Below are 14,740 nucleotides of genomic sequence, written 5' to 3'. Positions count from 1 at the left end.
ATATAAATGGGTTTTCCAGTCCTGAAATGAATTCTGGTTTTCTGTGGTGTGGCACCTTATGAAATCTTTGTGAGTCCCACAGAGTAGGACTCTTGGCATTTCACATTATTATATCTGGTAGTGGAATTTAAGAAGATTGGATCATAGATAGCTCTGATTAGATTTAAATAAATAATCAGTTCACATACTGAACAGTAGCAGTTTGAAACAAATACAGACACAGGCAACCGCAAATGCACAACACACACGTTTTTTACAAGATAATTCTATTTTATTAAAACGAAATGGCTTCACAGCGCTGTCTAAATGGATGCAAATTGACCAATACAAATTTCTCAGTGCAAGTTTTCCAGTGTTCTTAATTTGTTGAGGTTCTTTGTATTAATTAAAAATGATAAAAACAAAGTATTTTAATGTGACCTTCATTTGGCATTTGTATTAACTTTTCTTATCCTATTTTATTTAATTCTTCCACTTCTGATGTTCAATTAGTATTTGACCCCTTTAGGAGAGATGTAAATTAAATGACATTTCAGTGCCATTCCATATTTAAAACACTGTGTTAGTTGTGGATCATAAATGATGATCTTCATTCTTTAGCTAATTTATTCATTTAACAATTTCCCTCCAGAAGTTCCAGCAGAAGGCTCTGAAGCAAACTAAGCAGAAGAAATCCAAGTCGGCTGAATTTCTGATGGGTGAGCCTTGCTTGATGAGTTATTGCTCATAATTTGTGTAAGGATTAATTAACTAATTACAGACAAATGGCTGTGGGCGAAATTTTGCTCTTGCTTGTCAGGGTGCAATTTGTAATTATTTTAATCATTTATTCTTTTTTTTTAAGAGTTAATTTTAACCTAATTCTGTTTTGGTGACATTTGAGGACGATACACTTGAGTCTTTCTGCACAGGAATTACTGGAAGGAATTTTCCTCTTGTCACTGGAATCTACTTTGCTTTAGTATGATCTTCTGACCTCTTTGTTTTGCTCTAGTTAAAGAAGATAGAGAAGCTATAGAAGGCTTTGGAAATCCAGCTTTTAGCATGAGCAACCCAGACCTCTCAGCACATCAGACTTCAGAAGAGAAAATCATTAGACATGACACACCGGATCGCATCCTTGCAGCTCACCAACAAAAATCCAGGCTGCCAGTCTCTGCAGAGCTAAAAGGTGTGACTTCAGTTCTGATTATCTTCATACTCTGTGACAGTTGCTGCCTTGCTGATCTAACCTGGGCACCCTGGAACAGGCGCTATATGTTCCATTCCAGGTGTCTGCATGGGCTTCCTGGAGAGGTTTTGGATGGAACTCAACTGGGGACACTTAGGATCTTCTTTAGCATTGGTATGCAAGCCATAATCTCATATGTGAACCACCTTTGCTTCGAGAGGCTGGGATGGAATGGGTTCAGTCTGTCAGGTTGTTAACACTTGAACTGGGGTTCAGATGGGGGATTAAATGTCAATGCTACCATTTAAAGGATGCTCCTCAGCTAATGCATGCATAGATTACGCCTGCACTCTGGGCTTCAGACCCTAATGCTTTCCGCCTTCAGAGGAAGCCATGTTTTCTCTGAGTTTAGACACCCTCGCAAGAGCGTAAGAATCAATGCAGAAAGCATATGTTAGTTTTTAGAATTTCTCTGCAAAAATTTCTCTAGAAGAACTAGCTTCCTTGATTCCTTTGGCCTGGGGATGTCTCTGAGAGTTAACTGTGCGAAGGATACTCCCTAAGTAGGGAATACTCGCTGCATCCTCCTGCGGAGAGACACAGCTCTTCTAAGTGCTGACCTGGTTGCTGCCCAGCAGCTAAGTCTACACCAATAACCAAGGAGTCACTAAAACTTGCTGTCCTCGCTCTTATCTTCATCATTGAATGGGATGAAAGGCATCCAAATTCAGTGGTGAGATAGCTGTTGGAGCTGGAACCGTCTGAAGTAATGAAGCGTGAGCTGGCACAGATGTGCCCTGTGCTGGTCCCACTTAGCAGCACATCCTGATTTCCACCTGTGCAGAACAAGTAGTTCAGATCCCAGTGGGTTATCATGGGATGCAGAGCGGTTAGTTTGTAATTTTTAATTTCTGAGGCTCAGGGGAAAATTGCACCAGCCTGTAGACTTCTACATTCCACATTGTATCGTGCTTGCTGTCATCAGTAGAATCATCATGGCTCGTACTGCTCTTTTCCTATGCTTGCACGGGCCATCTGTGGCCCGTTATCATAGTGATATTAGCTCCCATTCCTGAGTGCTCATTATATGTTAATCAGATAGTAAGCAATTTATGTGTAGCATCTCCTTTCTCTCCATACTTCCTCTATGGCCTTTTTAAACTCCATACTCCTTTGGAGTGATGTATCGGGGTGCAAATTCAGTTAATGTAATAAGGGCCGTGCTGACAGTGGCTTAGATGCACCCTCGTGCCTTTGTAGCTTGTTACTGCCTCATGGTCCCTAAGCTGTTCTCGTCAGCATGGCTCATGATGACTTGACACCACTTCCCTGTTCTAAGTAAGCCCCAGGAACAAAGAAGAAGGCATCACGCAGGAGGCTCGATTCACCATTTTCATTCATACACTTTGACTGGAAGCCAGTCACAGGCAGCTACCGAAAGAGAGGATGAGATGGTGTCCTTACCTGGGAGCCAGATTTCAAGGGAAAAGTGGAGGGCTTTCGTTATTAAAGAAGAGCATGGGTACGGGGTTCAACTACTAGACAGGGCCTCAGGTACATTTGATTATTATCCTCTACATCTTGTCGATCAGGGAATCAAACTTGTAACTTGACTCAGGTAAGGAAAACAATGAAAACTAACAGGAGAGATTTAAGCTTATTTGACCCCATGGCCTGTATTTGTGTCTGTGTTCTTGGCCCGTGGCTTGGGGGAGATCTCAGTAGTTAAAGGGACGGGACGTTGGAGAAGAGAATCCACATACCATCTATTGTGGTTGTCTGACAGGTTCAGAATTAAACTGCAGAGCCAGGTCAGACGTCCAAGTCAGCAAGCCCTGGCATAAAGGACTGAGGGGAAAGGAACAGGCAGAGAGAGTTATGGTCCTTGGCAGACAGCAGACTTCTCAGCCAAGTTGACTCTGAGGGCAAATTTCTGGTGTCATCAGCTCGAAAGCAGGTTTAGATGTTTAGTTGTTGTACTGTTAATCAGCTCTCTGTTACTGTGACACATTCCTGAGATGATCAGTAGAGAGAAGGAAAGGGTTTCCCGACACGTGGTTTCAGTTCAGGGTCCCCCGGCTCCTGTTGCTCTGAATATGTGGCATGTCGTGGTGGGAGGGTCTGGGGAAAGTGATCTGTCTAGGGCGTGGCCGCTGGGGAACAAAGGCAATGGGAAAGGGCCATGGGCTCATCCTTGAGTGCACACTCCCATAACCTGGCTTCCTCCCCCGAGGCTCTGCTTCCTGAAGGTCTCATCATGGCCAATACTGTTCCAGCTGCTGCTGAAGTCCTTAGTGCCTGGGTCATTTCCAATCCCAGCTACAGCAGTTCCTTGAAAGGAAATTGGGCTTCCTGTTAAGGTAGAGTATGTTGCAGTGACGTCAACGAGAGTGACATGTCCTCTGGCCCAGTAAGGCATGAAGCAGGCTTGCTTCACAAATTTATGTTCTGCAGAAGTGATCAGATTTCTTCGACTCATATTCTTACTATCTGGAGACAAAAAAGGCTCAGAAACCTTGTAAAAACCTTTAAGCTGTACACTTAATAACAGATGTTCAAAGCTAGGGCATCATTGGGCGGCTTAGCTGTTTTAAGCTCAATGGAATAAGGAAAATAAGGACACTGACAGTGTGTTAGGTGTTGAGGGACCTCTTAGGGTAGAACGAAGTCCCTATTAGTGGTATCTATCTAATAGATACTAAGTACTATCTAAAAGAAATGCAATCTGAGCCATATATGTAATTTTAAATTTTCTAACAGCTACCTTAACAAAATTAAAAAGAAATAAGTGAATTACTTTTAATAATATATTTTGTGTATATCAATATCTCTAGAATAACTTCATTTCAGCTTGTAATAAATGTAAACAGGTAGAGATTTAATGATTCTTTTGTACAGTGTTTGAAATCCATTGTATGTATCATTGTAAACCTCAGTGCAAGCTAGCTACATTTCCAGTTCTGTGGGCATTCTTCGTGGGTTTAGTCCCTATGTCTGAGAGATAACTCAGAAGGTAATCATTTTCATGAGGAATACTTGATCTGATTCTGGAAAATGGGCAGAAAAAGTGTAACCCCAAAATATAGCACAGTGGAAAAAAAGCAAAGAGAAAGTGTTTTAAGTGAAAAAAAATTAAAGGGAATAGGTGTCATCCTTACAAATGCAGCCAGACATGGCTCATAAGAAAGGACTGTACCATCTCCACTGTAACACACAGCTAACTGTGAGAAGTATTTATTTCACTGATCTTTAGCCCCTTCCAGCCTTGTGGAGAGCCCCAAAACACTCAATTACAAATGAGATGTGCAATCTTATGTTCTGTGAGCAAGAATCTTTTAAACATGTGAATTTAGAAAATGCTACATATTACAGTACACAATGTTTCTTGTTAATGTAACTTAAATGGTGTATAGTGTCTGGTAATAGGCTTACTCAGATAAATTAGAATAGTTTTCTCTGTGGTACTTTTCCAGTTAACACAAATGCTGTTCTTACAAATAGATACCATATATTTCCCCAGTTGAGACACTTTTTAAAGGAAAACATTGGAAATAATGGAAAAGTTCCAGTACTACATTTCTAAATTATCTTAAGGGCATAAAAAATTATTAGATAAATAGCAATTTAACTTATGAAGAAAAAACATCTAGGAGAAGAGTTTTCTATAAGTAATTTTTAGATGAAAGGATTTCAAATTTATGATGACCTGAGTTCCTTTGCAGAGTAGGAAAGTCATGTAAGTCCAGGTTAGCCTTTGGGGATGAGCCACGTGGGCAGCTCCAGAATCGAGTTTATGCCTTAGGATGGATTGGAGGCTTCCTACACCCTCAGATCCGCCTGTGCTCTCTGAGTGAGGGCTTCCTGGAAAGCTTGTTCACCTGGGCATCCTCAGAGAAAGTGACAGCGTGCAGCGGAGCTGACACTTGTAAGTTGTATCACTCACTTTTCCGTGATATGAATAGAAAGCAAAACAGAATGAGAGAAAAGAGAGCTCTGGGGCTTTCTCCCCCAGTTGCTGTGCTTTTGTGGTCCTTACCTCTGAGGAGAGTGCCAGGCTCAGCTTCCCACTCTTTTTTCCAATCCTCATTGGCCTTTCGTTTGTAGGCTATTAAGCAAAAACATCAGTCAATCGTGGTGAGTCCCCAGAGGAATATGAAGGCCTGCAGTTCGGGTGCACACGTTCGGCTCCTGACCGTGCAGAACCTGGGCTTTATCTACGCGTACCCTGCTTTCCTGACTGCGGTGTCTCCTTGCCAGCGACGCTTGGCCTGAAGGTGGCTAAGAGCTTTCTGAGAAAGAAGATCAGAAGTCAGCAAATGGAAGGGGCTGGGGCAGAGAACCCTCAGCTGCCTAGATTTTTAAAGAGAGAGAGGGAAATCAGCTTAGGCTCCGCGCCTCATAGGCTTTAGGGCTGGTTAGGTAGAAAGGGCATCTGTAATATTATGAATATATAATGTGGCACTTAAAGGGCAGTTAATGCATGAGTTCTAAATGGCGATCAAAGGAAATAGGAGGCTGATGTGAGGAGGGACCATGGAAAGAAACTAAAAAGCAATAGAAATAAGTATATAGGTGAATATGACGTGATACAATTGTATGCGGTTGGATATTTCCTTTCAAATCTTAACTTTCACTGAGGTTGAGAATGCCAGAAGATGAAAAATGAACAATAGGTAGTTTTATGTGTTATTGTTTAAATGAGCAAAGCTGTAATTATTGCTAAAAGCAGATTTGATGATCCTAAGGGCTCTCCCTCTCCCCTCCCTATTTTCTCCTGTGATTTGAGGGTGACCACTGTTTCTCTGGTCCCTTGCTGATCATCACACCGTAGCATCTCCCAGGGATGCCGGTTGGTGGTTAGGATTCCCCTGCGGGCAGGGGTCACTTAGAATTTCTTAGTGGTAAGCGATGATGATGGCTTTCAGTTAAACAAAGATTTTGTGAACTCAGAGAATTGATCGTGATGATGGGCAGAAACCACGGTGCCTGCAGCGTGGGAAGTAGGAAACACAGTGACACCTGTCTCACAGTAGGACCAGTGTGGTTCCGGGGCCGCCGCTGCTGCTGTGATGAGTGATTCCCAGGCTCCTTCCAGCCTTGCTTCTCTCGTTCACAATTCCAAGTCCTAAGGAAGAATGTTTGACTGTCTGTGCTTAGGCCGCTTGCCTGTATGTTGCCTTTATCACAGGGCGGGAGAAGCAGATCGAAGCCAGAAAGCTAGAGTTACTGGTCTATCCGGACTATGTACAATAGGATTAGGAAATTACTATGCTATTAGTGAGGGGAAATGGATTCAAGAAAACAAAGACAAATAAACCAAATAAAAATCTGGTCGATGTACCTGCTGGTTCATATGTCTTGGGTTGCTTAGTGAGCATACCCTTCTGAGTGTAAATGTAATTTAAATGAAAACAATAGTAGTTTATGCACAACCAGTTGACTGTAAAGTAAATTATGTGATGGACTGGGGATATAGCTTAATGGCACAGCACCTGCCTGGCAAGCACAAGGTCTTGAGTTCAATTCCAGATACAAATAAATTGATATTTTTACTTAGAATTATGTATAACACTAGTTTCTTTATAAATCTCTTTCCATCTCTTCAACACTGAGGAGAATACTTATTGAACATTGTCTGCTTTGTAGGCATTAAACCAGGTACAAAAAGTATAAACACAAACAAAACAGGCACAGAAAGTTATATCTTCTGAAACATATGTCAACAGCAGTCACACTGTGGGCAGCTGTAAAATTAGATCGCTTATTTCGGATTGATCTGACACTCGAAAAACCGTTATTTTCTCATATAAAACATTTACAACTATTTTACACATGATGAATGAACACTTGTGGACTTATGGAAAAGTAAGAAGAAGGTACACACACATGCATATGCTTTCTTTTACTTTTCTCTTGAGTCCAATCCCTTGAGCAGCCTGAGCAGCGCCCCTGGAATGGGCAGTAAGTGGTTTCCACGTGGCTCTGTGGAGAAGAGTTGCCACCGCTGGTCTCACGATGGGTGTGTGGTTGACTGTGGTCTGAAGAGCATAGTGGTGAACACAGAATCCGTGTCAACAGCAGCAGAGCAGAAGGCTGCCCAGGGAGAGGACAAGGCAGAAATTCCAAAGAAGTGGACACGAGTGAGCCCTGAGTGTCCGTGACTAAGATCCCTCCCAAGGAATGGAGGGGTGGTGTGAGCTAAGCGGGGGGGGGGGGGGGATGCATAGTGGTTGCATGTGGGTTAGAGAATCCTGGCTTAGGCTCGGAATTGGGACCCAAAAGTTCTCTTCATATTGCGGGGGCCATTAGTGATGCGTATGTACAAATATTTGTGATGAAAATAGCATATGAGCCCGTGAATGCTTCAAGTTGTCTGAGAAAATATTTGAAAAGAATTGCTTTTCAGCATCGTACACATAGCCTGGATTATTTTGGAAGCAATATCTTTTAAATCTGTTTTAATTGTTCTCATTTAGAGTTGTTTTCCCTTTAAGATGGAAAACAGGTGTTATATAAAATTTATAGAACATTTAAAAATAATTTTTGCTTCAGGACATTTCAACAATTATTAAGAAAAAGAAAATGTATAAGAAAATCATTTGTTTTGGGTTTATTGAACTGACCCGGATTTGTGTCTTTAGATACCATTGGGCTACTAAGTGATTGTAATCTCTTTCATTGATTTGGAAGATTAAAAATAAACTCTTGGGAAGGCATTCTTACTGCTGAAATATAAAAATTGATATTTGGGTGTAGATGACATTATGTGTAGGTAACTTCCAAAGATTTGGCCATTTTATACAAATAATTTGTTTTCCTTTTTATTTTTTTTTAAAAGGAATGAGTTCTAGGGCAATGTCCACTTGAACTAATGGATATTTTAATTAAATACTTGAGTTAGAGAAACAAAAAACAAAAACCTGACACAGAAAAATAAAAACCTGACAAAACAAAAACATTTTCTTCTCAGGAGAAATTACTGATCCTCAGATAATCAGACCTATTTGGCCAGAAAATCAGTAGTTCTATTTTATCGTTATCTTTTTCTGTTTCCCTTAGTATCAAAACTGAAGCTGTTGGTAACGTTTGACCAACTTTTAAGGATTATTTTATATTTCTTTTTGAATTCGTGTCAGTAACACTTCCAATGCATGATTTTGTAAAATTATATTTTATGTAATCTGTGTATGTAATTCCTCAAAGAAAGACTCTATGAGAGTCAGTCTAATAGTAAGGATGTTATCTGATCTGTGCATTTAACAACAGAGTTTAAGTGCCAATAAAACTTGCATATGTTTGGAATAAAACTATCAATGTAAGAATCCATACAGTGGTAAGAAGGATGCCTAAGAATTTCAGAGTCATAGAAATGCTAGAGCTCAGAGCTTAGAGATGCTAGAGAAACGAGGTCTAGTGACTTTCCTAATACAAACCCAGCTACGTCACAAAAGAGCCCAGAGGAAAACTTTGCTTTCTGAAACATGAGGGATGTGTAGAGGTGAATGTCTTAGCAGCTGAATAAGATTCTGAATTGTTTACCTACATCCTCTTAATATTTGGTGAACTTTTATTTTTTTCTACTCCTATTTGGTGAACTTTTATAAACGCATTTGTTATAAGAATGGTTTCCTGTGTTAAGGTCCATGTTAATTTCAGGCTTCATTAGGCCACCATTTTAATCAGAGCTTGACAGTTACATTTTTCACTTTAAGAAAAATTTACTAGAAAAAATTTCACGACTTGGGTATTCTAAACTTTTATGCTTTTAGTATCATATTGTATTTAGAGTTTCTTTTGGATATTTTCTGTTTTTTTTTTCTGTAGAGGCTTGTGTGCTTAGAACTTCTCCTAAATAGCTTATGAGAATCGATTATATTATGTGTGATGAAATGAACAGCTACTTTGAAGAAAAAGAGACATTATGGTATCCATTGCTGATTCCATATCGTCATGCTGTGAAATCCAGTAATGCATCTATTCTTTTTTCAGAGTGGTTTTAGTCTGTTTTGTATTGTTTAATTTCAACATACATGAAGATGCGGACAGCTATTTTGAAGAGGAGAGACACTATGGCAGCCATTGTTAATTTTCCTATTGTCTGATTCTGAAGGCCTGGGATGCCTTCATTACTCTGTTCTGATCAATTTTATGCTATTTTATTTTGTGTGAATTCATTTTGTGTGAAGACATAGACAACCATGTAGAAGCAAACAAGAGACATTATGGTAGCCACTGTAGATCTCCTGTTGTCTTGTTTTGAAGTCTGTGTCGCTTACATTGTTTTCTTCTGATCTGCTTTGTTCTGTTTAGTTTTACCCTTTTTAAAAAGAAAAAAAGCAATTTAACAGAAAATAAAATCTCATTTAACATTCATCACATTAACTGACCAAAAGTCTGGAATTATTTGCCTCTTGAGAAAATTTTATCCATAGAAATTTAAACTACACTGAGATATCATCTTAAACCCCAGAAAGAATGGCTATCTTCACAAAATCTAATAAAAACCACTGGTCAGGATGGTGGAGGAAAAGGAATGTGCTACATTGTTAGTGGGATTGTAAATCATGTAAGTTTTGTGGAAATCAGTATGGAGATTCTTCAAAAATTGAAAGTAGAAGATACATTTGACCGTCTGTCCTCCTTCCTAGGTTTCTTCCTAAAAGAGTTAAAATCATCATAGGACAAGGATATATTATTCAGACTCATGTTTATTGTAGCACAGTTTAGAATAGCGAGATCTTGGACACAGCATAGATGTCCATCAACATGAGTGGGTAAGGAAAATGTATTTATACATCGTGGAGTACTACACTGCCAGAAAGACAGACGATGCGTTTGTGGGTCAATCCATGTAACTTGAGAGCATAGGATTAAGTGAAACGAGTCAGACACAAGCTCAAGCATTGCACACTTACCCTTATATGATAAAATATGTATATGCATATTCAAACTATGGATCCACAAGAAAAGAGCAAAGTAGAAGAGAGAGAATCAGGATGTACAGGGAAGTTCAAATACCCAGATTACGTGTTTCTTTGTTTTGAAATATTTCAGTATATATGCTAATATATTTCATTTACAGAAAAGGTCTATCTTCATTGAAAAGAAAATTTGTTTTGCACCCGTTTGTTTCTTTTTTGTAAGAGTCTTTTAAGTTTATGTCTTGTGGTTAGTAACTGCCTCGAAGATAACGACACACAGTGTAATGACTATTACTGTTGTTCAGTTATGAAAATTTTTTTTATAAAACAAAAGAAAAATGGTTGCCCATAGTTACCAGATTTGTTGGAGACAGGTCATTAATTTTGTGTACACAAAATCCAGTGATCCTCTGTGTTAGTTGCTCCCATACCAACGTGCACTTCTGTGTGATAGAAGCGGTGTTACTGGAACTCATTTGTAAGTGTGGTACCCAAATCCTAGATCCACAGAGAGTACTCACCTGCTAGTGAATGGAGGTGTCATCTGAAGCATCAGGGGTGGGACTCACATCCGTCGGAATTTGAAAGGCAGCAGCCAAAACTGTGTACGTAAATTTACATGTGGGATACTTTTGCAGGCTTCAAATGAGCAAGCAACCTATTTTGATATGACCTTTAGTGGTCTTCCAAATAGGAGGGAGCAGACCAGTGTGTTTGTACTTACCCTCCGAGTTACCACAGTTACTTACAGACTCGAGGTGTGCTCCTGTTTATAGGCTGGGAGCTTTGGGACAGGCTTCCTTCCTTCTTGGAGGATTCCAGGTCCAGCAGAGCACACACTGCATCTATGCCTTGGGGGACTGCACGCTAAAACCCCGCAGCAATTACACACTCAACAGCACTCCTGTGGTTTGCAAGTTAGAGTGCTTAGCAATTTACCACGAGGGTGGGCCTTAGGGGAAGAAAGAATACAGTTCAATTAATTAGGACTTGTTAGCAAACTCCAGCTATTACCGTATTTATGTTTTCAGACCACTGATAAGCCCACAAGACTTGGAAAGGAGGTAAGAACAGGCAGTTGAGAAAGCTAATTTATCCAACATGGCACTAGTTCTGCTGTGTTGACTGTAGACCAACTTTCATACATTAGCTTCCTAAAGTGAAGACATGGGAAATGGAATTGCATGTCTTTATCTGTGACTTGCTGTTTTTAACTCTTTCATTTTTCATTTTTTTGGGGGGGAAGATTAATAATCTTAGTGGTCACCTATAGGTTTGTATGAAAGTTTAATATTAATGAATTAATTATTGAGTGTTATCTGGAGTTATGGATTTTGGATTTCTATTTCTTCATTGCATGTTCAAAGTAGCTATCACTGGCATTTAAAAAAGTTAATGATTCTTCCTAATTATGTAGTGGTTTATCAAGATATTACTCAAATAATACCTTCTCTGTCTTGAACATTCTTTTAGTCAGTTTAATGTTTCATGATGTGAAATCATGTTGATCTTAAATAATAATTCCATATTTTTTTCAATAAGTTCAGGTCATATTTCCTTTCTTTTTGTCCTAGTACACTTGTCTGGTTTCCACATTATACTTTCTATATTTGTGTAACCTGTTCAGCTCCATGGTCCATATGTAAATTTTGTAGTAGCTTTTTCAAAGAGGGAAAAAATACCATGCTTTCTAAAGTTTTAGAAATTTGGAGGGACCAAGTTCAATTTCAGTGTTCTAGACTTCATTCCTTTAAAAAGAGCTCAGAAGTATGTTTTATTTTGTAAAATGTTAGTGTACAGCTGCAGTCATAGGACATCGGTTATTGACTTAATTACTTAGTTCACCTACAGAGCCAGCCATGTGTTTGCTTAATTTATAGTGTACTTTGGAAAATATGATGCTTTCTGATAAAATGTTGAGTTGAGGCAGTGGGTTTGCAGGAAAAGGGTAAGGTGGGGGCTGTAGATACGTTTAGCTTTTCTACCTCTTCGGCTAAGATAGCTGCTTTGAAAAGGAAGTGACTGCCTCGTTGAGTCAGGACACTTCAGTGATTTGTGCTAACCTTCCTCTGGTGGGCAATTCCGTTCTCACTCTGCAGTCCCCGAGGAACCGCCTGGGTGCACACGGGAGGGTTTCCTGACCAAAGTTCATGTGTAGTGTAATTTAAGTAAAAGCCCTGATTATGTTCTGTGCTGCTCTGAGTTAAATGATAGGAAAACCTGATATGTGTGGAAGGGCAGGAAGCAAATGAGTGTGTTTTTCTCCTCCAGCTCAGAAAAAAGTAGCATGAGAAATGGATTAACCAATGCTGGTTCTAAACCCTGCCCAGCTAATGGTAGGAAGCCGAAAGCATTAGAATGAATAGTATTGACAGGAACAATGAACTGATTTATTAGTTTGTGTGTCGCTTCTGATTGTTCTGTGTAGTCATACAATCTGTCTGCCTGTCTACCTACCTATATACGCACACCTGCATATACATACATGATTGTCATGATTGATTCTTCTGTATATCACAAGGAGTTAAAATCAGCCAGATTTAAAGATACTGTATCTGTATTGCTACATGTCCTACTTTGAATTTCTCAGTGGGTCTGTTCATTTTCCTGTGAGATGATTTCAGATATATCCAAAAGCATATTCTGAATGATTAGGATACATTTAAGAATTTATCCTATTAGCAATCTAGCTTCTGGTAATATATCTCCTATGCTAAAATAATCCATTTTTATTAAACAACATTACTCAATGAAATCTGAGCAAAGGAAGCTAGTTTTAAGATAGACTAAGTTCATTTTTTCCAAGTTTTGTAACAGAGTCCAGAAGATTTATCATCCCCAATTTTGCCTATTATGTCTAAATTATTGGCTTCTCAGGGCAAGATATACAAATGCAAAGAAAATAGGCACTTGTGTATTTTAGCATTTCATGTGAATTCTCATTGGATCCGTAGACTGATGGATGTTGTGGCAAGCAGTTGGGAAAATAATAAATTACAAACAATAAATAGTGAAAAAATACATGATCGCTTTATTATTTTAATTGGCTTGAAAGCATTAGTGACTTAATTACGAGTGACATCTTGTGTTTGAAGAGCTTCTTCTTTCTTGGGAGCCACATGGATCGTAGCTATAGTTTTCTCTTTATCACTTTTCACCCTCTGACTCACTATGAATATATATACATTTACTGTGTCCATTCCTCCTTTTGCAGAATTATAAGCTGTGGGAGGGGAGGGATTTTTGAGTGTTTAACTGATGTAGTCGTGTGACAAGCACTGAAAAATATTGGTTGAATGAATGAATGAATGGGGCATCACATATTGGCCTAAGGTGACAATTTTTGAGCAAAAAAAAAAAAAAGTTAAACTCAGTTCTGGCGCTAGTGAAGAAGTTTGGATTTCATTACTTCCTTTGTTAAGTTACCAATTTAAGAGGCTGAGAAAACTGGGCAGCTATCAACTAACCGCGTGTGCCTCCCTGCTTGCGTGCCTTGATGCTCTTTCTCCTTGGCCAAGTCTTTCTTTCTGTCCAGAATTCCTTTTCCTTGGTTCATTTTTTTGACCTGGATAATCTGGATCACAAATTGCAAGCAATTTCTCCAGGAAGTGTTTGTAGCCCTTGCATGCTATGGTTTTTCCATTGTTGGTTTGTTTGTTTACAGATTAACGAAAGGAAAAGAAAGAACGAAGTCTGCCTTTGCTCTGCACGGGTGCAGTGCTTCGTTCTGAATGTTTTGGAGCAGAGGTTAGATGCCCTCCCCACCTGCTCCCACAGAGTTCTGTCCTTATTGGCAGAGTGAACTCGTAGCTGGCTGTGCGTGTTTAACGTCCCGCTCCTCATGGCAGACTATACTCCAGATCCAGAATCACAGTGTTTCTGTCTCTTTTTAACAAGACAAGATGGCACTGAAGAAAAAAGAGAAGTGGCAGAGAAGGACCGGGAAGGAGAGGAGAGAAGGGGAGAATGGAAAGGAGGAGAGAAACAAAAGGCGATTAGAAGGTGCTTCCTGCTGCTCATCTTAATCAGGAAAGAGCGTGCAGCCAGTGGAGGGGCTGGGTGCTACAGCAGGCTTCCGAGAGAGTTTTATTTAACTGCTGAATACCTGTTCTGCTGTGAGTACTTTGTGTATCAGGCTGCGTGCTCGGCACAAGGTGACACAGTGGCAAAGGAAGGATGGCTCTGCTCTCACCGGGGTTGTGTTTCAGTGAGTGAGGGAGAAGGGATGCATGTAGCAAAGGAATATGTGTCATAGTATAAAAGGCGACAGGAAATACATATAAAATGCAAACACATGAGCTTAATAGCTGCGTAATGTAACATGGAATGTGGCACTGTTTAAAGGCACTGAGAGTGTCAGGCGGTGACTCACGGTACATGCAAGAAAGCTCAGAGTTCTCTCCTTTTTAGGTGCTGTGTGCTGTACCCTAGAATGGAAAATGCAAGATGAACCACTCTGGGAGGGGTGTATGTAACTCACACATGCGCATCAGCCCACAGGACATGCAGGGCATAGTTTGTGTAGACCAGTCATGTGTCAGTGTGGACTCTAAAGGGGCCCCTCGAATCAGACAGCTCCCAGAGTAGAGGTCTTACGCACTTCGGGGCAAGACACCAAGCTTAAGATGAAGATGGCGTGAGAACCCCA

The 14,740-nt window shown here is 39.9% G+C and overlaps 1 protein-coding gene across 1 annotated transcript in view; it reads left to right on the top strand.

Moving 5' to 3' along the window:
• The first annotated feature begins 284 nt into the window (after nucleotides 1-284).
• LOC101787516 (uncharacterized) overlaps nucleotides 285-14,740 on the top strand; it is a 275,776-nt gene continuing 261,320 nt past the window's right edge. Inside the window, exons 1-9 of the mRNA XM_063259710.1 lie at nucleotides 285-344; nucleotides 632-698; nucleotides 995-1,345; nucleotides 4,899-5,096; nucleotides 5,285-5,445; nucleotides 7,090-7,311; nucleotides 10,731-10,850; nucleotides 13,757-13,839; nucleotides 13,990-14,246. Of these exons, the coding sequence (XP_063115780.1) occupies nucleotides 285-344; nucleotides 632-698; nucleotides 995-1,345; nucleotides 4,899-5,096; nucleotides 5,285-5,445; nucleotides 7,090-7,311; nucleotides 10,731-10,850; nucleotides 13,757-13,839; nucleotides 13,990-14,246 (1,519 nt within the window). The remainder of the gene's footprint in view (nucleotides 345-631; nucleotides 699-994; nucleotides 1,346-4,898; nucleotides 5,097-5,284; nucleotides 5,446-7,089; nucleotides 7,312-10,730; nucleotides 10,851-13,756; nucleotides 13,840-13,989; nucleotides 14,247-14,740) is intronic.

The sequence above is a fragment of the Cavia porcellus genome, unplaced genomic scaffold (genome assembly GCF_034190915.1).
Source record: "Cavia porcellus strain 051 isolate PalLab524CR breed Dunkin Hartley unplaced genomic scaffold, mCavPor4.1 scaffold_13, whole genome shotgun sequence".
NCBI classification, from domain to species: Eukaryota; Metazoa; Chordata; class Mammalia; order Rodentia; family Caviidae; genus Cavia; species Cavia porcellus.
Note: the sequence above shows the minus strand (reverse complement) of the source record. Positions and strands in the feature narration are given on the sequence as shown.